At 48.4% G+C, this 19177-nt stretch overlaps 1 protein-coding gene across 1 annotated transcript in view; it reads right to left on the bottom strand.

Moving 5' to 3' along the window:
• Window positions 1-626: 626 nt before the first annotated feature.
• Window positions 627-19177, bottom strand: part of CATSPER3 (cation channel sperm associated 3) — a 44016-nt gene continuing 25465 nt past the window's right edge. Inside the window, exons 3-8 of the mRNA XM_059059935.2 lie at window positions 16348-16587; window positions 4027-4209; window positions 3179-3319; window positions 2685-2804; window positions 1649-1806; window positions 627-809 (exon numbers count right to left, since the gene is read on the bottom strand). Coding sequence (XP_058915918.1) covers window positions 704-809; window positions 1649-1806; window positions 2685-2804; window positions 3179-3319; window positions 4027-4209; window positions 16348-16587 — 948 coding nt within the window. The 3' untranslated portion in view covers window positions 627-703. The remainder of the gene's footprint in view (window positions 810-1648; window positions 1807-2684; window positions 2805-3178; window positions 3320-4026; window positions 4210-16347; window positions 16588-19177) is intronic.

The following is a 19177-nucleotide window of genomic DNA, read 5'->3' as shown; positions in this document are numbered from 1 at the left end:
TGGTTGAGAATCTGCCTGCCAATGCGGGGGACACGGGTTCGAGCCCTGGGCTGGGAGGATCCCACATGCCGCGGAGCAACTAGGCCCGTGCGCCACAACTACTGAGCCTGCGTGTCTGGAGCCTATGCTCCGCAACAAGAGAGGCCGCGACAGTGAGAGGCCCGCGCACCGCGATGAAGAGTGGCCCCCGCTTGCCACAACTAGAGAAAGCCCTCGCACAGAAACGAAGACCCAACACAGCCATAAATAAAATAAATTTTAAAAAAAGAAAAATGATGAGCGCAGCAGAGCTTCCAGGATCAGTAGGGCCACACCAGCTCAAAGGAGCCACACACTCTTATGGGGCTGCTGGAAGCCCTTCTCGGTCCAGGGTCCTCAGGTGGCTTTCCCAGGAACCCGGTGGGTCCTTGATGCTGGGGTCAAAGGAGGAGAGAGCCAGTGTGGATCCCAGGTGTGTCTTCTGGTCAGGGTGGGCCTTGAGCCTCCCTCTCCCTACTCCCTACTCCTTACTCCCAAGGTCTGGCTGTGTCATGTGAGGGAGGAATCAGACTTCATGGGCATCTACTCAGGCCCAATTCCCAAAGGTGGAGAAATGCCATGATCACAGCAACCGTGAAGAGGCCAACTCAGAAAACCTGTGTTTAATTGGCGGGACAGGGTGTCACAGCCTGCGAGGCCCTCGGTGCCTGGGTGCCCACATCCACTACTTCTCCTCGACCTTCTCCAAGGACTGGGACTGCTTCTTCTGGGGCAAGTCTTCAAGCATCAGGCTCAGCACGTGCACGATCTCGTAGTACAGCTCCTGAAGCCTGGAAATGGAGAAGGAGAGGAGGCCTGAGCTCACGAGTGGGCTCCATGCCGCCCTGGCCCTGCCCACGGCACTCTCACACCTGCACGTTCACCACTCCTGGTAGGTGTGGGGTCAGGGAAGAGCGAGGAGTTCGGAGCCACATAGGGCTGGGCTGAAAGCTGTCTGTGCCACTCTACCTGTGGCCCCAGGAGTAAAGTCATTTCGCCGCATGTGTCAGGTGGGAGGCAACAGACTCCTGGGCTCGGAGCGAGGTGAGCACGTGGAGGTGCCCAGACGCTGCCTGGTCCACGCTTGGGCCAACACTGGGTGTTCCTAGATCCCCTCCTTTTAGTTCCTCCTGTCTACGAAGCCCTCAAGGCAGCTTTTGTTGAGAAACCAGGCTAATCATGCACCTCCCCTTCCTGCAAGTAACTGCCAGAATGACCCCAGCTAACACACCGAGCACAGCCCTGGGCCAGGCCAAGCTCAGAGCTTCACACACATTGCTTCCATAGTCAGCCCCTCCTGTGCCAGGTGGGAAAGGGACAAAGACTTTGCCAGAGTCACACAGCACCAAGCCAGCAGCTTCAGCTTCTGACTTGCCAGCCAGCGGTGTTCTCTCGGCCCTCTGAAAAGTGCTTGGTGAGGAGGGTCTTGGAGAGTCAGAGGAGCCAGTATTTAAAAACAGGTCAGGGTAGGCTGGGGAGGCCAGTGGGCAGAGTCTCCCCCAGCCACAGGCCCACCCGCACAGCAGCCCAGCCCCTGCGCACCTCCAGGAAGGGCCTCACCCTACCCACCCTGCACATCAGCCATTGCCCCCCTGGGGCCTGGGGCCGGGTCAGTGGGGCTGGGACTGACTTGTAGATGGTAGCATCCTGGTTGTCTAGAGTGGACAAGTAGATGTCAATGAAGGGTAGGGTAGTGCCAAAATCATCCAAGACCATGGGGTCAGTGTGCCGCAGTGTCTTCTTAAACTTCTCCACCAGCTCAGTGAAACTTTTGTGGTCAACATTCTTCTAGAGAGGAAAGCATAAAGAGAGCAAGGATGAGGAGGTAGTGACCGGGCTGCACAGAGACCTGGGGGCCCTCAGGCAGAGGCCTGGCCCTGGCCCCAGGATGAGTCCTGAGTCCAATCACAGTCCACCCCAACCCCTTCTGGGCCCCCACCCCCCTGACTCACCTGGTGAGCCACCGTCCCTGATGTGAGGACAGGTGACACGGGAAGGAATCGGTGAGAGCCTGAGCGTGGCTCAGCATTACACCCTGTTCTGGACAAACCTTGGGCACGCCAAGACAGGTGGGCGTCTCCACCTCAGAGAGGAGGCTGAGGAGGGAGGCACCGGCCACTTGGCGGAGAAAGGGGCAGCATGCTGTTCAGGACCCGGCCGAGCACCCCGGCAGCTCAGAGCACTTCAGCTGAAAAGAGAGGACTCTCCTCCAGCCCCTCACAGTTGTATCATGCTTGACAGAACATCTCCAGCCCACTGGGCTCATTCTTGTTCCAGTTTAGAAAAACTGAGGTTAGTAACACCTGTCAGGGCCTCCGTGGCCTCGCCTACTCAGCGGACAGGGACCAAGCCTGCCTGGCACCCAGCAAGTCCTCAGGGACAAGAGTGCTCCAGGCAAAGGGCCCAGCAATGGAGTTTTGCCCATGAAGGAGGGAAATATTATAATCACAACACTCAACACTTGAAGAGGTCCAGAGAAATACAAAAATGCAGAGAATAACATCTGACTCTGAAAAGTACAGGGGGGGTGAGTAGCTGACTTACCAAATGCCACAGATGCCTAAGATCACCCGCCCTCCACGCAGGCCCCAAGGCCCATCTTCCCAACCGTTCCTTCAGCCCTGACCGGCCCTCTGCTTGTCCGCCAGCCCATGGAGACCACCTGCCTGTGTCTGCATCAGCTTGCTGAGCTCCTCCTGCTGCCGTTTCAAAATCACATGCTTCTCTTCCATGCGTGTCATGTGTCTCTCTAGCATCAGCTCCCGCTCCAACTTTTTGACAGAGTCCTAGAGGGCGGGAGGACGGAGGGAAGACGTGGGCTCTCAGCGCTCCGCTCCTGTCCTCCTTCTTCCCCACAGGAAGGGGGGGGCACTGAAGGGGCTCAGGCCCCTCAGCAGGAGGGTCCCCTCACAGGCCAGCCCCCGGCTCAAGCTGCCAACTGTAGCTGCAGTGGCTTCCCAAGCACCTATCCTGCCGGCTGCCATCATGAGGGAGGGAAAATGCAGGGCTCAGGGAAGAGAGTCAGGCTGGGGTCGAGAGGCACCTACCTGGTCCCCCCGCCTCCGCTTAGGGAGGGAGATAGTTCAGTGCCCTCCCTTGAGACTTGGCCCGTCCACCTGCCACACTTACCACTGCCCCATCCTTACAAGCACCACCTCACCTCAGTGTGAATGATCATCACACCCACGAACATGCTAAGGAAGACGAAGGAGGCAAGCAAGATGAAGATGATGGTGAATGAACGGCTCAGAATAAAATTCCGGGCATCCAGCTGCTGCTGCAGGTCTGTCCAGCCATCGACCTGCTCAGGCAAGGCAGGGTATGCTGAGCGCCTAGGCCCAGAGCAGCAGGCCCTTCTCTCACCCACCGTGGGGAGCCCCAGCCCCACCGAGGAGCAGGCCGGCTGCCTTCCACATCAGCCCTGCAACAGCCCCTTATCCTCTGACGCCAGGGCATACATGCTGGCCTGGAGCTGCATGGCACCACTGGGTGGGGGCACTTCTGATCAAGGTACCCTAAGGGCTCTCCTCCAAAGGCCTTCCATCCTTCCCCAAAAGACAATGCCTCTCTGCCAGACCCTCCTTTGGAAAGACCCCAATCTTTCCAGAGTCCATCAGAATCTAGACTTTGAGACTTGGGCTTTGCAGGCTTCTTCTGGGTGGATTTGTGACAGCCTGTTCCCAAAAAGGCTATGTGACATGGGTTTCCCTTCTAAATTAAACTTAATCTGAATGAATTATCTTTTGAAAACTTTTTGAAAGTTTTACACCCCTATGGGACAAATAAGAATGCTCTAGGGAGTCACAAGATTAGAGACAGTGATGAACTCCTGGCCAGGGCACTGGCCTAGCCTTAGTCCTAGGAGGCCAGCCCCCAGCTTCCCCAGCCCAGCTAAGTGTCTGAACATGGGAAAGGCCCCAAGTGAGGCCCAGCATGTCCACGTGCTCACACCAGCTGCCAGTCCCTTCTCAAGTCCCCTGCCCCCACCACTGTTCCCAAACACGGTACCGTGGCCAAGCTGAAGAGGGTAAAGAAGGCCAGAGCCAGGTTCCCCCAGTTATTCAGGTCAGCCCTCTCTGGAACTCCAAATAGGCAGAAGCCCAGGACAGCGAAGATGTACATCAGGACGAAGAGCAGGATGAGCACAGAGGCCACGGTGTAAGCTGTCTGCCCCACAGCGGTGATGAGTGTCTGCAAGGCAGAGGCACCGGGGCTAGGCCAGGCTGCAAGGCTGGGTTGGACTCAGAGGACAGAGGTCCAGCCTGTCCCAACACCAGCTGCCCCAGAATCCAGTGCCTTGCCTGGCACATGGCAGATGCTCCATAAATAGTGGGATGAATGAATGAGTGAATGAATGGGAACTGTGCCCAGATTGAGGGCTGGACCAACCTAACTGTGGTTCATCAATGCCTAGCCTCCACGCTCAGTTACCCATTGGTGGATCGCCCATGGTGCCCCAGGTCTCGTGTAGTCTCCCCATCAGCACCACTAAGCACTCCGCTTGAACCCCAGCCTGACTTTGTGGTCATTCTAAGGTGTCCTGCTCCTGCCCCTCAGCTGAGCACCAGCCCTGAATGCTCTTCCAGGCCGAGGAAGAGTATGGGAGCTACTCTGGGAGTGAGAATGAAGAAGGCTGAGAGGAATAGTACTTCTCAATTTTTCTGGGCCCCATTTCACAGGCAGGTCTCCATCTTGTGACCTCAGTCTTCCCCCATGAGATGGGTGTTTGTCTTATCTCCCATGCCTCATCATTCCTTCTCCATGTCCTGGAGTCTTGCATATACATGTTCAGCTACCTTGATACTGTCACAGATACCACGTCAAGGTAGGAAGATGTTCCCATTTCAAGATGCAGGATCAGAGGCTCAAAGAAGCAAAATGCCTTGGTCACAGTCACACTCTGATAGAACAGCAGAGCGGGAACACATTCTCCAGCCCCTTGCCTTGTGCCACCACAGTCAACCACAAAAGCCCCTCCTTCTAAGCCAAGATATTATTTATTGACTTAGCAGTAGGAAAGGAGGTACTGGTGGAGCTGGGACACAGGACAGTGAAGTTTTGACAGTCTGGGGTAAAGTGCAAAACAGAGAGGTAACCCAGGAGCTGGGGCTGCCCTGTATGTGGACCACTTTGGCAGCTGCCTGCAGGGGTGAATGCGTACCCGACGCCCCCATCCCCTCCTTGGGGGAAGAAAAATCAGTGTTTAGGGATTAATTCCAAAAGAACTGAGCTGTAAAAAATTGCCTCCAATCCTTCAAGAGAGACAGAACTTCTTTCCCAAAACTGCTAAGACTGAAGAGGTAAGAACTCATGAAAAATGCTGCAATGGGACGCAGTCTGCAGGTGAGGTCTTCAGGGTGGGGAGGAGCAGGGCCACATGGAAGAAGCTGAGGTACCTTGGAAGGATAAGGGAGAGGCCCCGGTTGGGTCTCCCACTTCCAGGCTAGTGCACAGGCCCAGTGCCACCCAAGGTCCAAAGCCAAGTAGCCTCGAGAACAGCTGTGCAGAAAAAGTCACGCTCTCCAGAAGCCTGTTTGGGACTGACTCCTGACTGCTGGTCTTGGCCACATTCTTCCAGCACTATCCAGACAGGCCCCATTATTCTGCAGTCTAGAAGGTTCAGAAATCTAGTCCCGGGAATAAGCCTCCAAGGTGGGAGAGCTGAGTCCAGGATGTTGGACCACCAGAGAACTCCCAGCCCCATGGAATATTAATTGGTGAGAGCTCTCCCAGAGGTCTCCACCCCAACACTAAGACCCGACTCCACCCAAGGGCCAGCAAGCTCCAGTGCTGGACGCCTCATGCCAAACAACTGGCAAGACAGGAACACAACCCCACCCATTAGCAGTCAGGCTGCCTAAAGTCATACTAAGGTCACAGACACCCTAAAACACACCACCAGATGCAGCACTGCCCATCAGAGGGACAAGATCCAGCCCCACCCACCAGAACACAAGCACCAGTCTCCCCCACCAGGAAGTCTACACAAGCCACTGGACCAAGCTCACCCACTGGGGGCAGACAACAGAAGTAAGAGGAACTACGATCCTGCAGCCTGCAAAAAGGAGACCCCAAACACAGTAAGTTAAACAAAATGAGAAGACAGAGAAATATGCAGCACATGAAGAGCAAGGTAAAAACCCACAAGACCAAACAAATGAAGAGGAGACAGGCAGTCTATCTGAAAAAGAATTCAGAGTAATGATAGTAAAGATGATCCAAAGTCTTGGAAATAGAATGGAGAAAACACAAGAAACGTTTAACAAGGAGCTAGAAGAACTAAAGAGCAAATAAACAGTGATGAACAACACAGTAATTGAAATTTAAAATACTCTAGAAGGAATCAATAGCAGAATAACTGAGACAGAAGAATGGATAAGTGAGCTGGAAGATAAAATGGTGGAAATAACTGCCACAGGGCAGAATAAAGAAAAAAGAATGAAAAGAATTGAGGACAGTCTCAGAGACCTCTGGGACAACATTAAATGCACAAACATTCGAAGTATAGGGGTCCAAGAAGAAGAAGAGAAAAAGAAAGGGTCTAAGAAAATACTTGAAGAGATTACAGTCGAAAACTTCCTCAACATGGGAAAGGAAATAGTCAATCAAATCCAGGAAGTGCAGAGGGTCCCTTACAGGATAAACCCAAGGAGAAACACGCCGAGACACATATTAATCAAAATGTCAAAAATTAAATACAAAGAAAAAATATTAAAAGCAGCAACGGAAAAGCAACAGATAACATACAAGGGAATCCCCATAAAGTTATCAGCTGATTTTTCAGCAGAAACTCTGCAGGACAGAAGGGAGTGGCAGGATATATTTTAAATGATGAAGGGGAGAAATCTACAACCAAGATTACTCTACCCAGCAAGGACCTCATTCAGAATCGACAGAGAAATTAAAACCTTTATAGACAAGCAAAAACTAAGAGAATTCAGCACCACCAAACCAGCTCTACAACAAATGCTAAAGGAACTTCTCTAAGCAGGAAACACAAGAGAAGAAAAGGACCTACAAAAACAAACTCGAAACAGTTAAGAAAACGGGAATAGGAACATACATATTGATAATTACCTTAAATGTGAATGGATTAAATGCTCCAACCAAAAGACACAGACTGGCTGAATGGATACAAAAACAAGACCCGTTTATATGCTGTCTACAAAAGACCCACTTCAGACCAAGGGACACATACAGACTGAAAGTGAGGGGATGGAAAAAGATATTCCACGCAAATGGAAATCAAAAGAAAGCTGGAGTAGCAATACTCATATCAGACAAAATAAACTTTAAAATAAACATTATTACAAGAGACAAGGAAGGATGCTACATAATGATCAAGGGATCAATCCAAGAAGAAGATATAACAATTGTAAATCTTTATGCACCCAACATAGAAGCACCTCAATATGTAAGGCAAATGCTAAGAGCCATAAAAGTGGAAATCAATAGTAACACAATAATAGCAGGGGATTTTACACCTCACTTACACCAACAGACAGATCATCTAAACAGAAAATAAATAAGGAAACACAAGCTTTAAATGATACATTAGATCAGATGGACTTAATTGATATTTATAGGACATTCCACCCAGAAACAATAGAATACACTTTCTTCTCAAGTGCACATGGAACATTCTCCAGAATAGATCACATCTTGGGTCACAAATCAAGCCTTGGTAAATTTAAGAAAACTGAAAATATATCAAGCATCTTTTCCAACCACAACACTATGAGACTAGATATCAGTTACAGGGAAAAAAAACTGTAAAAAATACAAACACATGGAGGTTAAACAGCATGCTACTAAATAACCAAGATATCACTGAAGAAATCAAACAGGAAATCAAAAACTACCTAGAAACAAATGACAATGAAAACATAACGATGCAAAACTTATGGGATGCAGCAAAAGCAGTCCTAAGAGGGAAGTTGACAGCAATACAATCCTGCCTCAAGAAACAACAAAGACTTCCCTGGTGGCACAGTGGTTAAGAATCCGCCTGCCAATGCAGGGGACATGAGTTTGATCCCTGGTCCGAAAAGATCCCACATGCCACAGAGCAACTAAGCCCCTGTGCCACGCAAGCCACAACTACGAAGCCCTTGTGCCACAACTAGTGAAGCCCGTGTGCCTAGATAGAGCCCATGCTCCACAACAAGAGAAGCCACTGCCATGAGAAGCCCGTGCACTGCAATGAAGAGTAGCCCCTGCTTACTGCAACTAGAGAAAGCCCACATGCAGCAACAAAGACCCAACGCAGCCAAAAAAAAAAAAAAAGAAAAGAAAAAGAAACAAGACAAATCTCAAATAAACAACATAACCTTACACCTAAAGCAATTAGAGAAAGAACAACAACAACAAAAAAAACCCAAAGCTAGCAGAAGGAAAGAAATCATAAAGATCAGATCAGAAATAAATGAAAAAGAAATGAAGGAAACAATAGCAAAGATTAATAAAACTAAAAGCTGGTTCTTTGGAAGATAAACAAAATGGATAAACCATTAGCCAGACTCATCAGGAAAAAAAGAGAGAAGACTCAAATCAAAAGAATTAGAAATGGAAAAGGAGAAGTAACAACTGACACTGCAGAAATACAAAGGATTGTGAGAGACTACTATAAGCAACTATATGCCAGTAAAATGGACAACCTGGAAGAAATGGACAAATTCTTAGAAAAGTACAACCTTCCAAGACTGAATCAGGAAGAAATAGAAAATATGAACAGACCAATCATGAGCACTGAAATTGAAACTGTGATTTAAAATCCTCGAACAGGGCTTCCCTGGTGGTGCAGTGGTTGAGAGTCTGCCTGCTGATGCAGGGGACACAGGTTCATGTCCTGGTCTGGGAAGATCCCACATGCCACAGAGCGGCTAGGCCTGTGAGCCATGGCCGCAGAGGCTGCACGTCTGGAGCATGTGCTCCACAACAGGAGAGGCCACAACAGTGAGAGGCCCGCGTACAGCAAAAAAAAAAAAAAAAAAAAAAAATCCTCCAACAAACAAAAGCCCAGGGCCAGATGGCTTCACAGGTGAATTTTATCAAGCATTTAGAGAAGAGCTAACACTTATCCTTCTAAAACTCTTCCAAAACACTCCCAAATTCATTCTATGAGGCCACCATCACCCTGATACCCAAACCAGACAGAGACACAACAAAAAAAGAAAATTAAAGACCAATAACACTGATGAATACAGATGCAAAAATCCTCAACAAAATACTAGCAAACAGAATCCAACAATACATTAAAAGGATCATACACCATGATCAAGATGCAAGGATTCTTCAATATATGCAAGTCAATCAATGTGATATACCATATTAACAAACTGAAGAATAAAAACCATATGATCATCTCAAAAGATGCAGAAAAAGCTTTTGACAAAATTCAACACCCATTTATGATAAAAAACTCTCCAGAAAGTGGGCATAGAGGGAACCTATCTCAACATAATAAAGGCCACATACGACAAACCCACAGCAAACATCATTCTCAATGGTGAGAAACTGAAAGCATTTCCTCTAAGATCAGGAACAAGACAAGGATATCCACTCTCACCACCATTATTCAACACAGTTTTGGAAGTCCTAGCCAAGGCAATAGGAGAAGAAAAAGAAATAAAAGGAATATAAATTGGAAAAGAAGAAGTAAAACTGTCACTGTCTGCAGATGACATGATACTATACATAGAGAATCCTAACGATGACATCAGAAAACTACTAGAGCTAATCAATGAATTTGGTGAAGTTGCAGGATACAAAATTAATGCACAGAAATCTCTTGCATTCCTATACATTGACAACAAAAGATCAGAAAAAGAAATTAAGGAAACAAGCCATTCACCATTGCAACAAAAAGAATAAAATACCTAGGAAAAAACCTACCTAAGGAGGTAAAAGACCTGTACTCAAAAATGACACAAACAGATGGAGAGATATACCATGTTCTTAGACTGGAAGAATCAATATTGTGAAAATGACTATAATGCCCAAAGCAATCTACAGATTTAATGCAATCCCTACCAAATTACCCATGGCATTTTTTACAGAACTAGAAAAAAAATCTTAAAATTTGTATGGAAGGCTTCCCTGGTGGCACAGTGATTGGAAGTCTGCCTGCCGATGTGGGAGACGCGGGTTCGAGTCCTGGTCCGGGAGGATCCCGCATGCTGCAGTGCGGCTAGGCCTGTAAGCCATGGCCGCTGAGCCTGCTCATCCAGAGCCTGTGCTCCGCAATGGGAGAGGCCACAGCAGTGAGAGGCCCGTGTACAGCAAAAAAAGAAAAGAAAAAAGAAAAAAGAAATCTGTATGGAGACACAAAACATCCCGAACGGCCAAAGCAATCTTGAGGGAAAAAAAACGGAGCTGGAAGAATCAGACTCCCTGATTTCAGACGATATTACAAAGCTACAGTAATCAAGACAACAAGGCACAAAAACAGAAATATAGATCAATGGAACAGGATAGAAGGCCCAGAGATTAACTCACATACCTATGGTCAACTAATCTATGACAAGGAGGAAAGGATATACAATGGAGAAAAGACAGTCTCTTCAATAAGTGGTGCTGGGAAAACTGGACAGCTGCATGTAAAAGAATGAAATTAGAACACTCCCTAACACCGTGCCAAAAAATAAAATGGATTAAAGATCTAAATGTAAGACTGGACATTATAAAACTCTTAGAGGAAAACATAGGAAGAACACTCTTTGACATAAATCACAGCAAGATCTTTTTTGGACCCACCTCTAGAGTAATGGAAATAAAAACAAAAGTAAACAAATGGGACCTAATGAAACTTAAAAGCTTTTGCACAGCAAAGGAAACCATAAATAAGATGAAGACAACCCTCAGAATGAGAGAAAATATTTGCAAATGTATCAACAGACAAAAGATTAATCTCCAAAATATATAAACAGCTCATGCAGCTCAATATTAAAAAAACAGACAACCTAATCAAAAAGTGGGCAGAAGACCTAAATAGACATCTCTCCAAAGAAGACATACAGATGGCCAAGAGGCACATGAAAAGCTGCTCAGCATCACTAATTATTAGAGAGATGCAAATCAAAACTACAATGAGGTATCACCTCACACCGGTCAGAACAGGCATCATCAGAAAATCTACAAACAACAAATGCTGGAGAGGGTGTGGAGAAAAGGGAACCCTCTTGCACTGTTGGTAGGAATATAAATTGGTACAGCCACTATGGAGAATAGTATGGAACTGAAAATAGAGAGAACTAAAAACTAAACTAAAAAAATAGAGAACTAAAAATAGAATTACAATATGACCCAGCACTCCCACTAGTGGGCATATACCCTGAGAAAACCATAATTCAAAAAGTCACATGCACCCCAATGTTCATTGCAGCACTATTTACAATAGCCAGGTCATGGAAGCAACCTAAATGCCTATCAACAGACGAATGGATAAAGAAGATGTGGCAAATATATACAGTGGAATATTACTCAGCCATAAAAAGGAATGAAACTGGGTCATTTGTAGAGATGTGGATGGACCTAGAGACTGTCATACAGAGTGAAGCAAGTCAGAAAGAGAAAAACAAATATTGTATATTAACACATATATGTGGAATCTAGAAAAATAGTATAGATGAACAGGTTTGCAAGCCAGACAGAGACACAGATGTAGAGAACAAGTGTATGAACACCAAGGGGTGAAAGTCGGGGGGCGGTGGTGGTGGGATGAATTGGTAGGTTTGGATTGACATATATAAATGAATATGTAAAAAATAGATAACCAATAAGAACCTGCTGTATAAAAAATAAATAAATAAAGTAAAATTTTTTAAAAAACGAAAAATAGAACTACCATATAACCCTGCAATCCCACTACTGGGCATATACCCTGAGAAAACCATAATTCAAAAAGTCACATGCACCCCAATGTTCACTGCAGCACTATTTACAATAGCCAGGACATGGAACCAACCTAAATGTCCATCGACAGGTGAATGGATAAAGAAGATGTGGCACATATATACAATGGAATATTACTCAGCCATAAAAAGGAATGAAATTGAGTTATTTGTAGTGAGGTGGATGGACCTAGAGACTGTCATACAGAGTGAAATAACTCAAAAAGAGTAAAACAAATACCATATGCTAAAGCATATATTTGGAATCTAGAAAAATCATACTGATGAACCTAGTGGCAGGGCAGGAATAAAGGCGCAGATGTAGAGAAGGGACTTGAGGACACAGTGGGGGAAAGGGAGGCTGGGATGTAGCGAGAGAGTAGCATGGACATATATACACTACCAAATGTGAAATGGATGGCTAGTGGGAAGCAGCCTCATAGCACAGGGAGATCAGCTCAGTGCTTTGTGACCACCTAGAGGGGCGGGATGGGGAGGATGGGAGGGAGGCTCAAGAGGGAGGGGATATGGGGATATATGTATTCATATAGCTGATTTGCTTTGTTGTACAGCTGAAATTAATACAACATTGTAAAGCAGTTATACTCTAATAAAGATGTATAAAAAAAAAAAAGAAATCTAGTCCCATGGGTGTTCACCCAGATCCCCATAGGCTGGTAGCTCCTTCCCTGAGGAAGTCCTGCACTTTCTAGGCCTACAGCCTGGCCCCCAGTAGGTGCCTGATTCTGAATTCCCAGATTCTTTGGGGAAGCAACTCCTAGCCCCCAGTTCAGCTGTCCTGGGCTCTGAATCATGCTAGGGCTGCCCTCCTGGCCTTGGGGCATTCTGGGCATGGAGAGGACCTCTTGTCAGGGCAGGTACTCAGGCCCTGCCACTGTAATGAGTGGCAAGTGATGCACCCCAAAGAGGAGCAGGCAGGGAGGGAGGCGAGGCTGATGCTCTCACTGCAGCCCAGTGTCTGAAGGTGCTTCTTCAGGCTGAAATGCAGATGAACAAGGACAGTGTGGCCCTTGGTTGCCAGCTAACAGAGCTTCTCTGTGTGCAAAACAGCAAGGAACTATTTCTTCATGGTGCAGGTTTATTGCCATGAGGTGGAAGGCAGAATGTCATCTTAATTCATCAGGGAACAGGAGTCAAGAATGTGTCAGAGTGCCAGCTCTGGGCACTGAGCTGCAGCTCTGTTAGAGACTCATCTAGACTTCAATGAATATAAATCAGCACAGAGATGCAAGGCCCTACCGCTGGCACCTCCAGCTCCCCTGGCCAGCTGGCCAGGCTGGTGTACAGAGGGCATGTAATCCAGAGTCACTTTGGGGGTCCAGTGACATCCCAAAACCCATAGAAGAGCTACAACCAGTGGGTCTGATGGCTCCCCGGGGAACAAATTTTGGATCCAAGGCTCTGCTTAATGACAGAAAGACCTTGAGGTCAAACATGGACTGTATGTGTATGAACATGCTGTGTTTGCATGCCCATGGGTGTCTGCATGACCACATGGACCAAAGGCCGAGCAGAGGCCTTCGGTCACCAAGCAAGCCAGGCTGAGCTCTGGGATAGGCCTAGGCCAGTGGGGAGGGCTGTGTGCCCTTCACTGGATCCCTGGGCTGTCCCTGCCGGGTGCCAAGACCCAGGCACCTCCAGGCCTTCCCCTCTGACCAGGCTGCCACCACACAATGCACTCAGCAGGCGGCTCGTGCCCTCAGCCTCACAAGGGACAATTTGGGTCACTGCCCCTCCCCCCACTCCCCAAGATGGAAGCCCCTCCTGCTACCAGTCCTTTCTGCTTCCTCCTCCCTGCACAGCCCTGGACTTCCTTTCCCTCAGCCACCATCACCACCTTCCTCTCATGACTCCCGCAGATCTCTGGCACCTTCATTCCACAGTGATCTCTCTCCTGGCCTTCCCTGTAAACCTTCTCTTTCCTGAGGACATCGCTCCCCAGCAGCCCTCGAGAGGGAGGCTGCTCATCCACCACTCACCTGATTCAGGAGGCCATCCCCTACTTTATCCTGGAGCCCCAGCCTCCATGGGCAAAGCCCCTGCCTCTGGGCAGGGCCAACCTTCCATCTTCCCACATCCTGTTGCATCTCAGAATGGCTCCACCCCACCCTGCTGTCAACCTGGGGGCCTTCAGCATCCCTGTGGACACCCACCAACCCCCAGGCCTCTTCGTCCCTTGACTTCCTCATCTCCAGCAACCCTTGAATCACTTTAGGCCCCTGCTCCTTTGGTGCCCCATACCCAAAAAAATGGCTACAGCCCCCACTGTCTGATTATTCCCTCACTCCGAGGTGCCCGCCACCTCGCCCTCACCTCCCAGAGAGCTCCAGTCTTCTTTCCTGTCCACCTGCCTTACTCTCATCCCTCCCTGACATGGACTCCATAGCCCAGCACCTCAAACAATCCCTTCCCCACTTCTAGGACACATTATAGGGTCTGCCTCTAGCCCACGAACAAGGGGAGTCACTCTCAAGTGTAAAAGGAGTGGTGCCATGATTCGAGGTGCACTTTAGAGATTCCTCCAGCGGCTGAGGCATTTCTGCTCCAGGGCCCTCAGTAGTGTGGGAAGCTATTGCAGGAACCCATGGAAAGGTGAATGGTAATGGAGAAAAAATGATGGCTGTTGGAGTGAAAAGATGTGAACAAGCCAAGAACTATCTAGGAGGCCAGGCTATAGGACTTTGAGAGAGAGCTCAAAGCCGACACTCAAATTTATGACTTGGCAGTTGACTTGACAGGAGGCACCCATCACCAACAGACAAAATACAGGAGGAGGAGCCAGGTCTTGGGATTTGAGGGTGGGGGTAGGAGAGAGGGAAGACTTCCGGTTTAGACACGTTGAGTTTGAGGAGTATGTGAGCTATGCAGGAAGCAGTTAGGTCTGAAGTTCAAAGACAGTGGCATGGGCAGGTGAAGACCCCTGAAAAGTGCAAAAGGTCACCCAAAGAGAATACAGAGTGAGAAGAGAACTCAGGACACAGTCCTGAGAAAACCACACTCACGGGCAAGGCAAAGAAAACACACACCTGAGAAGTTATGCCTAAGAGGCTGGAGGGAAACCAAGAGCAAGCAGTGACGGGAGGTTGCTGGCAACCTCAGAGGGGCTAGTTACTGGGGAGAGGAGGCAGGAAGCCCGGACACAAATGACAGGTAAGGAAGAGGGACTGGGAGAACAGACACCCCTTCCAGTAGCCTTGCCGTGAAGAGGAGCAGGAGGATAGGACCATGCTGTTTGGGAGGGGACACACACAGGTATGTGACTACGTGAGAGCAAGACCTGAATGGATGGGGTCTGCAGGAGGGGGAGCTCTTTTTTTTTTTTTTTTTTTTTAACATCTTTATTTGAGTATAACTGTTTTACAATAGTGTGTTAGTTTCTCCTTTACAAGAAAGTGAGTCAGTTATACATATACATTTGTTCCCATAACTCTTCCTTCTTGTGTCACCCTCCCTTCCACCCTCCCTATCCCACCCCTCTAGGTGGTCACAAAGCACAGAGGTGATCTCCCTGTGCTATGCGGCAGCTTCCCACTAGCTATCTAATTTACATTTGGTAGTGTGTATATGTCCCTGCCACTCTCTCACATCGTCACCGCTTACCCTTCCCAGGAGGGGAAGCTCTTTAACATGCGCCTATTCTCCGCTCAGGCCTGGGACTCCCTTTGGCTCCCATGGGCTCCCTGAGTGTTGGACCTAAGCCCTAGACAGACAGACACGAGGCTGGCCTAGGGGCAACCTCTCAGCAGAACAGGCTGACACACCTTAATTTGTTGAATATGTCCAATCCAGCCCCTTCCTGGAGAAGCATGGGTACTGACCAGAGCCAGGGCAAACATACCATGCCCAGGATGAATACCTGAGGGCATGTTTGGGGCACCTCTGAGGTTTGTTCTGAAACCTCTGAGCCAAGTAAAGACTGGCCACCCTCTGCCCTCTCAGCAGGAGCAGCACTTCCAGAGCTGCCTGAACAAGTCATGAGACCATTCCCATCAAGAGAAGCAGCAGATTTTTCAATCGTTCGGGGAAAGCAGTGAGTGGCTGAAGCCACCAAAAAGCTGGAGACTCCTGGGCGTGTAGTCCAAAGGGTCTGGACCGTATGAAAATCAGTCACTTTGCAACATGCGAGAGAGGGAAAGATCAGATGGTCTTGAGTCAGACACACCTTTCGAAGCTCAGCTCCAGCATCTAACTGCTGAGTGACCTTGGGTCTCAATTTCTTCATCTGTAAAATGGAGCTAATACCTTTCCTAGAATCATTTTAAGATTAAATGAGATAACGCAGGTAAACATCAACCTGCCACACAAGAGGACTCAGTCACTGCATGAGTGTAGCAGAATTATCATTTCATCAGGGGCTGATGAGCAGACAGACCCTATCACCTGCACTCCCAGAACCACGGCATCCCATGTCACTCACCCGGATGCCGCGGCTATAGGTGATGAGCTTGAGAATGCGCAGGGACTGTACGCCATCGGCAATGTTGAGGTAGGGGTAGTGCTTGCCCTTGATCTTGCGGAGACTGTAGGGGATGAAGATAATGATGATAATGATCACATCTAGCAGGTTGTAGCCATCCTTCCAGTAGTTGATGGGGTCCACGTAGAGCTTCATGCAGAACTCGGAGCTATAGATGGACACAAAGATGAGCTCTGAGACCTACAGGGGTGGTAAGGGTAGGAGGGTCAGACCAAGCTGCAGACCTTCCCCCTGCCTGGGCCGCCCAATCAGGTGTGTGTGTTGGCGGGGCGAGGGTGGGAGCGGGTGCTCCTAAGCAAGGCCACAAGACAGAGGGACGCAGGCAGAGTCCCTGGCACACAGTGGACACGATGTGCCTGATTCCCTTCTCTTTCTGTGTCTTGCCTACCCTGTGGCCCCGAGCTCAGGGCTGGGTTTGACCCAGATAGCTTGGGAATGACTGACTGACCGATGGACAGAATGACTATTGAGGCCTGGTGGGAGGTGCCTGTCAGGCAACCCGGATTTCCAAAGAGAAGACCCCAAGAGCCTTCTGGCCAACCTGAATACCCAGACTTTTGGGAAAGGAGATGAACTACTCACACATCTGCTTTATTTACTCTATTATCACACATACTTAAAATCAGTTAATTAATCTGCTTCTGAAGAACATTCTGCTTTTTTTACCACTTTTACACTCTATGAAACAATCTTATTCAAATTCTTCTCATGCATCTACAACTCCAGTGGCTTTGATTTTACCAAAAGGTACTTTTTGAGTCATCTAAGTTTTTCCTTATCATCAATGAATTTATTCATTGAGGAAGCTTTGATTAAGCATCTACCACATGCCAAGCAAGCACTGTTTCAGGCACAGGGAAATGAAACAATGAGGCAGTCTCATTTTTTTTTCTTTTAGAAGTTAATTTTTTTAAATTGGGAAACCAAGGTAACAAACCTAAACTTATTAAAAATGAAATCAGTAACTAAGGCTCTGCAGGCCCCATCCCCAACCAGCACCAAGGCCTCTTTTGGCCTAACCCCAGTTTCTCTAGTCCCCAAAAGAACAACCATGTGAAGAACCCGGGGTCAACCTCAGGGCACACACTGCAACTCCCTCTACCCCACCCTCAACTGACACACACACCCAGGATCAGCAGGCTGGGTCTAGGCCCAAGGAGGGAATAGTGAGGTTTCCTGGGTGGCAGGGAATCACGCCCCAACCTGGTCAAAATCCCAAGTTAGGAAAGGAAGACAGAAGGGAGACTGGCTTGCCCACCCGTTCCCCTCCCCCCAGTCCCCCCAGACAACAGGCTCACAACCCTGATCAGTAACACTGCGATTCTGAGGTGTCAGTAGGGCTCCCAGTGGCTTCACCAGATTACTGCAAAGGGCCCAGGGGAGGGGGCAGGCATTTACCCTGCCACCTGTTCAGTCTTAGCCAGCCAAGCTGCTGCCCTCAGCTTGCGCTGTGGCCCCTCTCCCCTGCAGACACCCACGGCTGGGGACCAGGCCTCCTGCCAGAGAGAAATTAGTCCAGGAGGCCCTTGCTTCCCCAGCCAGGGAGGAAGGATGGCCTGGGAAGCCTGGGACAGCTACACCAGCTTCTTGGCTTCCAAGAAGCTCTTGGGGTGTTGCATCTGCCCAACGCCGATGGCTATGAGAATGAGGGTCTGCAGGATAGATCACCACAGCACGCCCAGGAAGCTGACAGTCTAGTAGGGGAGACGGAAATGAATGTTTAGACAAATACATACATAACATCAGACAGGAAGGAAAGTGAAACAGCCAAAGGGGAGAGAGGGGCTGGCCAGGGTGGGGAGGGGCAGGCATGGCAGCTACTTTAGAAAAGGTGCTGAGTGGAGGCCCTGCTAAAGCCAGGGATGGAGCCATAATAAAAACTGGGAGACTACTTCCCAGTGGCGAGTACAAGGGCCCTAAGGGGAGAAAGGAACAGCAAAGCCAGCGTGGCAGAACAGAAAGGGGTGAGCAGAGCAGGAGATGCAGTTGGAGGGGTGGGCCATGTAGGGAGGGCCTTGTAGGCCTGGTGAGGGCTGTGAACATTAACCTCAGCCTTGGAGGAGTTTGAGCAAGGGAGTGATGTGAACTGATTTACATTTTTAAGAGATCTCCATGGAAAAGAGACCGTGGGGGAACTGGCAGGAAGAAGCAACTGGGAGGCAAGTTAGGGAGGAAGTGATAGATAGTAGAAGAATCATCATCCAGGCAAGAGATGAGGTTAGATTGTATTGGAGTGGGGGACAGTGTGGAGCTGAAGAGAAGAGGACAGATTCCAGAAGTATTTTGTGGGCAGTGATGACAGGACTTGCTGATGGACTCAGGGATGCACAGGGTAGAGAGAAGGCAAGGAAGACTCTAGTGCTTCATACAGAGCAAATGGGTAAACGCCGATACCTTTAACTGAGATGAGTTTGGGGTGAGGTGAAGGGGGGCTAGAGAGGGTTTCTATTTTTATTTCTAGAGGGAAATAGAAAAGTTTTTGAGATACACCACCTTTTAAATATGTCAGATGCTGTCACTGGAAATTGTAACTCAAGCCACAACTGTCCATTTGGAAAACATTAGGGCAGCTGGTAGTGTTATTTGTCCTGTATACTTATATTTGTGGTCTCCACATGGCAACCATCTAGATACACTTTTATGTTTGTTAACTACAATGAAACATTTAATATACACAAAAAGGTATAAAGAATAATATAATGAACAACCATATACTACCACCCAGCTTAAGAAATAAAATATTACCATTACAGGCAGAGCCTCACATTGA

Source organism: Kogia breviceps, chromosome 4 (assembly GCF_026419965.1).
Source record: "Kogia breviceps isolate mKogBre1 chromosome 4, mKogBre1 haplotype 1, whole genome shotgun sequence".
Taxonomy (NCBI): domain Eukaryota; kingdom Metazoa; phylum Chordata; class Mammalia; order Artiodactyla; family Physeteridae; genus Kogia; species Kogia breviceps.
Note: the sequence above shows the minus strand (reverse complement) of the source record. Positions and strands in the feature narration are given on the sequence as shown.